The sequence below is a fragment of the Dreissena polymorpha genome, chromosome 1, assembly GCF_020536995.1.
Source record: "Dreissena polymorpha isolate Duluth1 chromosome 1, UMN_Dpol_1.0, whole genome shotgun sequence".
Taxonomy (NCBI): domain Eukaryota; kingdom Metazoa; phylum Mollusca; class Bivalvia; order Myida; family Dreissenidae; genus Dreissena; species Dreissena polymorpha.
Genome location: NC_068355.1, coordinates 60,017,250 through 60,028,580, shown reverse-complemented (window position 1 = coordinate 60,028,580; position 11,331 = coordinate 60,017,250). Strand labels below are relative to the sequence as shown.

General features: G+C 33.9%; 1 protein-coding gene across 4 annotated transcripts in view; it reads right to left on the bottom strand.

Moving 5' to 3' along the window:
• LOC127882380 (bifunctional polynucleotide phosphatase/kinase-like) overlaps positions 1–11,331 on the bottom strand; it is a 45,398-nt gene that overhangs the window by 1,036 nt on the left and 33,031 nt on the right. For all 4 annotated transcript variants that reach the window (XM_052430999.1, XM_052430990.1, XM_052431010.1 and 1 more), the window contains exons 14-16: positions 4,573–4,682; positions 3,938–4,025; positions 126–187 (exon numbers count right to left, since the gene is read on the bottom strand). In XM_052430999.1, the coding sequence (XP_052286959.1) occupies positions 126–187; positions 3,938–4,025; positions 4,573–4,682 (260 nt within the window). The remainder of the gene's footprint in view (positions 1–125; positions 188–3,937; positions 4,026–4,572; positions 4,683–11,331) is intronic.

Genomic DNA, 11,331 nt, shown 5'->3' with positions numbered 1-11,331 from the left:
TTTAATTCCAAACTTTTAGAAACTAAAGAAGGTGTTACCATAATCCAATAAAAAGTCTCAAGATTCACATGAAAGAGGAATACAAATATTACTATGCTACATAGAACTGTTTAGAATTCACTTACTTGTAACTGTTCAGTATCATATCATTTATGGGTTGATGGGTTTTGTCGGTGATTTCTCGAAACTAAACAAAAAAATCGTGAAACATAAATCTGACTTTAGCATAATGACTTGTTTTGCATAAAAATTAAGCAATTTAGATATAAAATTGAAGCATACTTTAAGAAATTGCTTAAATGGCACATATTGTTACCTGTGTTCTCAACAGATAACTTAAAAATTATTAAAAAAACAAGAGGGCCATGGGCGCTAAGGCGCTCACCTGAGACCCAAAGGAACTAAACTATTCTGGGAAGGTGGAGTTCAAAATAATAAAAGTACTTCATACAGACGGGCGTACATACTTAACTTGCGCTTTATAGTTCGATCATTTAGTGTTAAATCTTCAAGAGGACGAGTGCTGAGCAGACAGGCGGTAGTACAGACTTAGTGTGCTCTATTATTAAAATACGTTTTCACTGTTTTTCCATTCAAAGTTATTTAGAACAATGATACTCTGATTTTCAAGTAATACTGCATTTCACATATCATACATGACGTCTGTATATAAAATTAATTAGAATAATGGTATTTCTGACTTTCACGTCATAATACTGTATTTCACATATCATCCATGTAGGCCTACATGACTTTTGTATATCAATCTGTATTTATGATTTAAAATGAAATTTCATACTTCATTAAAGAGTTAATTTTTGTTAATTATTCACATTTGTAAGTGTTGTTTGTAAACAATTCCTCTACGCTTCTTCTCTTTATTTACAACCAATGCAAAACTAAAATGCATTTTAATTGTGAAATTTATTATCAAATACAAGCTGCATTTAATATCATGTATCACAAATAGTTGGTTTTAAGTACATTTTCTCTATCTCTTTAATTCTTGAACAAAGTATATCTGTGATATGATATGTGTACATGTAGACAAGATAGTTTTTTGTCAATAAATGTTCAACAGTAAAGTTGGAGAATATTTCAATCTATTTTGTATTGATCAATATAATTGAATTTTGACAAGAGTTGTTGCCTAAGCTGTAAAGGATATTTTTATGTACATATCTTTTCTTTTTCTTCTTGATATTCATAATATACACTGGGACTTTGTGATAGTTATAAGTTAAATAATAGCCATATTTAGTAAGTTCAATCAGGAATCACTGTACTTAAAGCTAAGAAATATAAAATATCACGACAATTAAATTTATATATATTGTATAAACCTTTCTTGGATATATATATATAAGTACATAATTTTGCTATTTCAAGAGCTTGTTTCAATGTTGTAATCTGTTCTTTTTATGCAGTCAGCATGCTGATTTTTATACGATAATAAATGCCAGACAGATGTATTTATGTGTTTATCTCTATATTGATACCACTGTATAGCAATTGCTGTTCCATGCTGTTCACTGCAAAGGGCTGTACACAAGGGGTTAGGCATCAAGCAACTGTCAGAGATAATGAGGTACCTGCTGTGGCTAATGGTTATTTCATTGGTCTGCGGTCATTAAATTACATGCAACAAAATGTGTGAAAAGTGGCCAGCACAGGAATTTGAGGCCTGACTCTAAACTGTTATATACAGTTGTTTCTCCCCTAAGTAATTTTCTGTGAAATCAATATTACTACTTAAAATTTTGAGATTATTTAATAAAGGGTTTTCAGATGGCAAAAATACGTTTCTTGCACTTCATCCCCAACCAATCATCAACATAATAATCCTCTGTTATTATGGCCATGTTTTTAAAATGTTCATAACTATTTTCGAACTCGTCAGAGGTATCCACATAATTTTGACCAAATTTCATGATGATTAGGCAAAAAATGTGACTACTAGAGTGTTCACAAGCTTTTTTACTATATAAATATAAGGAAAAAGACCCCCCCCCCCCCCTGGCAGCCATGTTTTTTTACCGATCTGAATCATTTTCAAACACAACCGTCGTATCCAGGAAACAAATGTTCTGACCAAATTTCATGGAGATTGGACCAAAAATGTGACTTCTAGAGTGTTCAAATGTTTTCACTATATACATATAGAGAAAACTGCCCCGCCCCCTGGCGGCCATGTTTTTTCACCGATCTGGACCATTTTCGAACTCATCCGAGATATAAAAAAACCAATGTTTTGACCAAGTTTCATGATGATTGGGCAAAAATTGTGACTTCTAGAGTGTTCACAAGGTTTGTATATAGCCATATAAGGAATACTGCCTCGCCCCCTGGTGGCCATGTTTTTCAACGGACCGGAACAATTTTTGAACTCAACAAACATATCATCAACACAAACATTTTGGCAAAATTTACATGAAGATTGGGCATCAAATGTGACTTCTACAGTGTTCACAAGGTTTTTCTATTTTTTTACCTAGTGACCTAGTGTTTGACCCAGCATGACCCAGTTTCGATTTCAGTCGAGGTATCATCGGGACAAATGTTCTGACCAAGTTTTATGAAGATCGGATAAGAAATGTGGCCTCTAGAGTGTTCACAAGGTAAAATGTTGACAACGCACGCACGCACGACGGACAAAAGGCTATCCCAAAAGCTCACCATGAGCACGTTGTGCTCAGGTGAGCTAAAAACATGTATACTATTATACCATTACCAGGTCAAATTTAAACAAATTTACAATAGTATAAATTAACATTACAAACATTATAAGCAAGAATTTTAGAATTCTGCAATAAGACCAATACATAGCAATTTAAGTAATTTACATAAATCTTATATAATTCCTGGGGATGCATACAAAAATCATGTCCAATATTATATAATAAAGGACAAGAGAACTAATAGCAGTGCTCTCACAGAATAATGTTACAGAAAGATTAGAACTTTTTTAAATATCTCAAGACATAGATTTGCGTTTTCACTTTTAACTCTGTTACCAGGGCAAAGAACCACTTATTTTCAGACGAAAACTGAAATAGCATGCATACTCTCCATAGAGCCTACCATCAATGTACCAAGTTTCATCAACCTAAAGTACTCTTTGATTTGTCACAAGATTCAGATTTCATGTGTAACTTTGTTTCTGTAACATGATCCTCTTACCAAATACCAGCATCATCAAAACAGTCTAAAATCAAGTTAACAATCTCCTGTGACCCTGACCTTAGATGTCAAAATCAATAGGCCAATCTTTCTTATTTGCGTAGGTTAAATTGTCCTCAAGATATCATTCACAAACAAATTCATGTTACAAGTCCGAGTGACCTTCCACCTATTGACCTTAAACAATAGGTGTGTTCTTTTCCCATTCAAATTTGCATAATAGTATATCATAAAGAAATGAAATGATCCACAAATTGTGTTTCAAGCAATTGCCAATTGTCCTTAGACATCAAAATCGATAGGATTTTTCCATTCATCCATTATAATCCTTATACTAATTTGCATATAGAAATGTAAAATTGTTCTCTAGATATCATGCAGAAACAAAGAGTTGAACATTGCATGTTACAAGCCCTCATGAGCTTGACCTTTGACCAGTTGTTCATAAAATTGATGGGCATTTCCTATCATCCAAAATAACCATTAAACTCATTTGCATGATCCTAGGTCAAAGGCTTCTCCAGCAGATAGCGCTCTGAAACTAAATAGTCTAGAGACCAATTGATCTGTCTGAATAACGGCTTTGAAGCAATATTCCCAGGTCCTTACAAGGGGGTATATAATATATATATATATATATATATATATATATATATATATATATATATATATATATATATATATATATATATATATATATATATATATAATACAAATATTTATAGTATATAGTATTGTATATATGCAAATTAATTACCCTTTCATTGTGTCTGGCATGTTGAATTGTGGTAGTGAACACAAAACAACGACATGGAACGCCATTTGTTTTGGCAGCAACAATATACCTGCAAAAAATTATTCACAAATTAAAATCACTATAATTAATCAGTCAATAATTTGTGGTTTATAACAATTAAAAAGAATATTATGTTGTATACTAATTAGTTCCATAATAAATCAGTCAATAATTTGTGGTTTATAACAATTAAAAAGAATATTATGTTGTATACTCATTAGTTCCATAATTAATCAGTCAATAATTTGTGGTTTAAAACAATTAAAAAAGAATATTATGTTGTATACTTATCAGTTCCCATCACAACAATAATATATTTACAGTAATTGCCTCATGCTCAACGCTGCTTATACAAAACATTTGATATTAAGTCTGTTTAAAATAGTGTAAAATAATAGCTTATTTTTTAATTATTCAAAAGTTATTTTATAACAAATTAAAACACCACATTTCTAATATGATATTAAGGTATTGTGTACATGCATTTTTGTGCGCTACAGACTAAAGTTTTATTAATACAAAACTACTAAAACCATACATGTCATACTATTATTTCTCTTTTTTTATAATAAAGCTATGGCTACAGGTAATCTCACCTTTTTCTAGACTCAACATCTGGGTTGGTGTTGTCAACGACAACGCTTTGTCCTTTTTTCAGGCCATCTGTACAGGCGGCCACACACTTCTGCCATGACTTCAAAATGTCCTTCAAACACAGAATGAAAACTAGAAACATGACCAGGGTGAATTAAATTACCCTGTTTATTGTTCAGAAAAAAACAACAGTTAACAACAAGTTTTGTATTTTGCAATTCTATGAAAATATTGATATTGAAGGTCCCAAAGTAAATTAACAGGCACAACACACAAAATAAAAAAGGTTAACCTTTGCGTAAACTTATTTAAGTTATCTAACATACTAACCCTTCCAGTGGGTCATAGGCCATAGGGCTCTCACCAGAGAACCAAAGGAACTAAACTATCATGAGAAGATTGATTGCAGGAAAAAAAATAATTTAAGACACAAATATTTTGTTTCTCCGCACATTTTTAGAACAAACTTTTCAAAGTATTTCCAAAAGATAACAAAAATATACTAAGTAAAACCTTGAGATTCATTTATGGGCAACACCTCCACGGGGACAACCCAGTGGCTGGTTGTATCTCCTGCATAAGTTCAATAGGTAAAATGTAGATTATTAAGAGAATTATTTATTGCTTTATTGGATCTAAGGTCACATAAGATAACAAGAGGGCCATGATCATGGTACTGTATTGCTCCACTGTCTTTTTATGCGAAAAAAGCGTGCAATGCGCATGGGTTGAAATGTACTCAAGCATGTGACTTTCTCTTTCTATCCATCATCCCACTGGGCGCTTAAAGTCGGAAGGGTGAGCATTTTTATATATGGAAAAAGTTACTACGGTGTTAACTAAACAGACTAAAAAGCCCGGGAATTGTCGCACAGGTCCTTTGCTTATAAGGTAGGTACATTTATCTCTCCAAAAGATATCGTCCTTTTTTCTATTTCACATATTTTTAGATGCTGAAGATCAATTCTACGCATGTTCTACAAGATTTATGAAAGTTCCTTCATTCAATCATGAATCTTTTTCCAAAATTCCAAAAACTGTTTGTAGTTTTCAAAGTTTCTGTTACTTATATAGTTGATGACATATGCAAAATACCTAATGACATAGATCACCTGATCTTTACTTCATTCTTGAGGCATTAGTGAGTGTAGCAGGATTGTTAACGTGGTGAAGAAATTGTTTATTGTACAAAGAAGATATTTGCCTGAGGAAACATAAAGTTACAAGTTTTTAAGGTTCATGAGGTGCCGAAAGGCAGTAGAAATGATAACTTTGTAGAGGTTGTTTGTTAAACAAAGTAAATGTTTATAAAACAAAAATTTTAATTATAATTCATCAAGATGTTGTGATCATGGCAACACTACTTGCATATTGGCGTGAGGTTAAAAGAGATATCATGACAAACTAGAGCCTTGTCACAGACGTGACGTATTACCCTTCATGCCGCATTGACACAGACTATTTTTCAATCTGTCTTCACAAAACAAGAGAATCTAATTTATGGCATTTTTTAAAAATTATTATGCCATTATCATTTATAGCCATTTTACCTTTGAACTCTTGAGTTCTTTCACATGACACGCCGTCCAATGACTGTGAACAAAATTAATGTACAGAGTCATTTTTAAATCTCACAATGAATGGCATAGTTATGGCCTAGACAAGATCATTTATTGCCATTTTTGACCTTTGAACTAAAAGTGTGACCTTGACCTGGGAGATATCGACGTAATTCTTTTGCACGTCACACCGTCCAATGATGGTAAACATAAGAGCCAAATGATTTTAAAATTTCACAATTAACTACATAGTTATGGCCCGGACAAGCTCATTTATGACCATTTTTTACCTTTGAACTCAAAGTTTGACCTTGACCTTGAAGATATCGACGTAATTCTTTGCGCAACACACTGTCCAATAATGGTGAACAAATGTGCCAAATGATTTTAAAATCTCACAATGAACGGCATAGTTATGGCCCGGACAAGCTCATTTATGGCCATTTTTGACCTTTGAACTCAAAGTGTGACCTTGACCTTGGAGATAACGACGAAATTCTTTCGCGCGACACACTATCCAATTATGGTGAACATATGTACCAAATGATTTTCAAATCTCACAATGAACAACATAGTTATGGCCCGGACAAGCTCATTTATGGCCATTTTTGACCTTTGAACTCAAAGTGTGACCTTGACTTTGGAGATATCGATGTAATTCTTTCACGCGACACACCGTCCAATGATGGTGAACAAATGTGCCAAATGATTTTAAAATCTCACAATGAACAACATAGTTATGGCCTGGACAAGGTCATTTATGGCTATTTTTGGCCTTTGACTTTTAAGTCTGACCTTGACCTTGGAGATATTGACATAATTCTTTCGCGCAACACACCGTCCAATGATGGTAAACAAATGTGCCAAATAATTTTAAAATCTTACCATGAATGACATTGTTATGGTCCGAACAAGCTCATTTATGATCGTTGAACTCAAAGTGTGATCTTGACCTTGGAGATATCGACATAATTCTTTCGCGCAACACACCGTTCAATGATGGTGAACATATTTGCCAAATGATTTTAAAATCTCTCAATAAATGACAAAGTTATGGCCCAGACAAGCATTTGACCTTTGAACTGCAAGTGTAACCTTGCCCTTTGAGATATGGACATACTTTTTTCACACGACACACCGTCCCATGATGATGAACAAATGTACCAAGTTATGTTAAAATCTAACGATAAATGACATAGTTATGGTCCGGACAAACTTTCAGTTCATAACACACTAAGTGACCCCTTGACCTAGTTTTTTACCTGGCATGACCCATATTCAAACTTGACCTAGACATCATCTAGATACAACTTCTGACCAAGTTTGGTGAAGATTGGATGAAATTTCGGGACAGACAGACAGACCGACCGACGGACCGACCGACAAAGTGACTCCTATATAGCCCCCATTACCAATTAACAATTAGCTTGACCTAACTTTCCTTTACTTTTTCCATCTGACGTTGGTTACCTGTCATGTTTGTTTTTGAAAAATACTAGGATTGCCATATATTGAAATAAGGTATCTGATCTATTCTCTGATAGGTTGCTAGTAATAGACTTAGCGGCAGTCATGTTATAAACAAGGGGATTGTTCACAGCATCTGTAGAATATACTTTTAATAGATACATCTTTTTTAAGTTGGATTCTCCTTACTTTTTGTTTTTTGACAAATCAAATTTTCTAACAACTTTTTAATGGGAGCCTTCAAAGAATAAATTTTGCCCCAGTGGCATAGTTTGAACAAACTTGGTAGAGAACTATAAGATTTCACTACATACCAAATTTGGTAGCCCTAGGCACAATGGTTATGGATTCGAAGATTTTTAAATTTGCACTAAAGAGGCTTTATATAAGCATATGTTCAGTTTTGTGACCCTCGGTGCAGGGTCAAATTTGAGCCCAGGGGAATAATTTGAACAAATTTGGTAGAGGACTAATAGATGTCACTACTTACCAAATTTAGTAGCCCTAGGCTCTATAATTATGAACAAGATTTTTAAAGTTTGCACAAAATAGGCCTTATTTAAGCATATGTTTATTTTTGTGACCCCCGGGGTCAAATTTGAAAAAACTTGGTAGAAAACTTTAAGATTTTAATACATACCAAATTTGGTATATAGGCCCAATGTTTATGGACACTCTTCATTCATACAAAACTAGGTCAAGTGAAAGTGGGTGCTATATTTTACCCAACGTCAAAGGTTTTGGTGATAAATCTTTTGCATATAATGCTTGTGTTTTGTGGAACAAACTACCTTCCTCCTTAAGGAATATTACAAGTACAGCTAATTTTAAGTTGTCAGTTAAAACTCATCTTCTTAATATGTTATCATTCTTTTAGCTCTATATAGTTAGTTTTTAATTGATCCAAATTTTAATATATCTACCTTTTTATGCAAATTATTGTTTTTTATAACTCAAATCTCTAATATTCATCTCATGCCTCTCTATGTCACTACCATCAATATCCAAGGACCACAATGGAAATAAGAGATTAAGTTCTCTTTTTTTGTGTAATCCTTGGTATAATGTTATTGGCATGGTTTCATTTCTCATACATGTTTATTGTTTTACTATTTTATCATGTATGTAGATATGTTTTATCATGTTGTATCATTATACATGTACTGAAATAGATTTTTTAAAGTTTGCACAAAATAGGCCTAATATAAGCATATGTTCAATTTTGTGACACCTGGGGAACGGTCAAATTTGATCCCAGGGGCTTAAGGCTCGAGGACATTGGATGTAGCGATCAAAAAGCCTTCTACGACCTTGAAGAATTGGTTTAGAAAGTAGCATAAAAGAGCAGACGACAAACGAAGATCACCGAATTCATCAACTGGATTCCATAATTACTGTGTATATGCGTTGTATGTTTATGTTATATGCTGTATGTTTATATGCTGTATGCTTATGTTTATATGCTGTATGTTTATGTTTATATGCTGTATTGTTATGTTTATATGCTGAATGATTATAATGTGCATGCATCCATTTATAAACAAGAACAACAAAATATATTTTTAATCGTTTGTACGTGTTTCTCGTCAGTATACTTGTCAGTGCCAATGTACACAATGTAGTATGTAATGTAACCGGTGAGCGAATATTATGAGTGGATTATTTTCAATGCACCGTATAATGAATAACAAACGACTGTCTGCGCTTTTCAATGCGTTTATTGAACAATACAGCCTTGAAATAGGTTAAAAACACGATAATAATACATACTTGAAAGAAGAAAAGACATTATTTATTTATTAAATGGAAATGCGCGTGCTGTGACGTAGAAGCGTATTTACAAACATCATCGGTAATTCGGATGAACAGTGACAACATTGGAAATAAACTGATTCCGTGTAATTGAATACTCCGGATAATTGAATATTTGGACGTGACAAATGGGCTATTCAATAAAGCGAAATCTACTGTTCTGAAATAGATTTTTAAAGTTTGCAGAAAATAGGCCCAATATGAGCATATGTTCAATTTTGTGACACCTGGGGAACGGTCAAATTTGATCCCAGGGGCTTAATTTGAACAGACTTGACAGAGAACTATTAGATGTCACTACATACCAAATTTGGTAGCCCTATGCCATACCATTATGGACAAGAAGATTTTTAAAGTTTGCATAAAATAGGCCTTATTTAAGCTAATGTTCATTTTTGTGACCCCCAGGGCTGGGTCAAATTCGACCCCAGGGGCATATTTGAAAAAACTAAGTAGAGAACTATTAGATGTCACTACATACCGAATTTGGTAGCCCTAGGCTGTACGGTTATGGACAGACAGATTTTTACAGTTTGCACAAAATAGGCTTTATATAAGCATATGTTCAATTTATTGACCCCCATGGCGGGGTAAAATTTGACCCCAGGGGCATAATTTGAACAAATTTGAAAGAGTTTCACCCCAGGAACATTTGTGAGAAGTTTTATCAGAATTGGACTTGTAGTTTAGGAGATGTTTAAAGACATGAGGGCCAAGATGGCCCTAGTTCGCTCACCTGAGAGGAGTCGGTTCATTCAATCTTTACCAAATGTCAAACTTGACCTAGATATTGTCCAGACAAACATCCTGGTCAAGTTTCATCATTATTGAACCAAAACTCTGGCATATGGAGTGTTTTTGTTTTTGTAAGATTAGACCTGGTGACCTATATTTTAGGTTGACCCCCCCTTACCAAACATCAAACTTTGCTTACAAAAATAAATATTATGACCAAGATTCATAAAATCTGACACAAAATTGTGACCTCTAGAGTGTTTACAAGCGAATATAATGAAAATTTAGACAATCTAAGGGCAATAATTATGGCATTAAGTATGTGATATATATAAAACCAATCTTTGTACCAAATTTCATGATGATTGGGCAAAAAATGTGATTTCTATAGTGTTCACAAGCTTTTTTTACTATATAAATATAAGAAATCTGCCCCCCTCCCGGCAGCCATGATATTCAACTGATCGGAACCATTTTTGAACTCAACTCTCATATCAAGGAAACAAATGTTCTGACCAAATTTCATGAAAATTGGGCCAAAAATGTGACTTCTAGAGTGTTCACATGTTTTCACTATATACATATATTGAGAAAAATGCCCCGCTCCCTGGCGGCCATGTTTTTTCATGGATCTGGACCATTTTCGAACTCATCCGAGATATCAATAAAACCAATGTTTTGACCAACTTTCATGATGATTGGGCAAAAATTGTGACTTCTAGAGTGTTTACAAGGTTTCTTACAGCCAAATAAGGAAAACTGCCCCCCCCCCCCTGCAGCCATGTTATTCAACTGACTAGGACCATTTTCGAACTCAACTCTCATATCAAGGAAACAAATGTTCTGACCAAATTTCATGAAAATTGGGCAAAAAATGTGACTTCTAGAGTGTTCACATGTTTTCACTATAAACATACAGAGAAAAATGCCCCGCCCACTGGCGGCCAGGTTTTTTCACCAATCTGGACCATTTTTGAACTTGTCTGAGATATCAATAAAACCAATGTTTTGACCAACTTTCATGATGATTGGGCAAACATTGTGACTTCTAGAGTGTTTACAAGGTTTCTCTATAGCCAAATAAGGAAAATTGCCCCGCCCACTGGCGGCCATGTTATTCAACTGACCAGAACCATTTTCGAACTCAACTCTCATATCAAGGAAACATATGTTCTGACCAAATTTCAT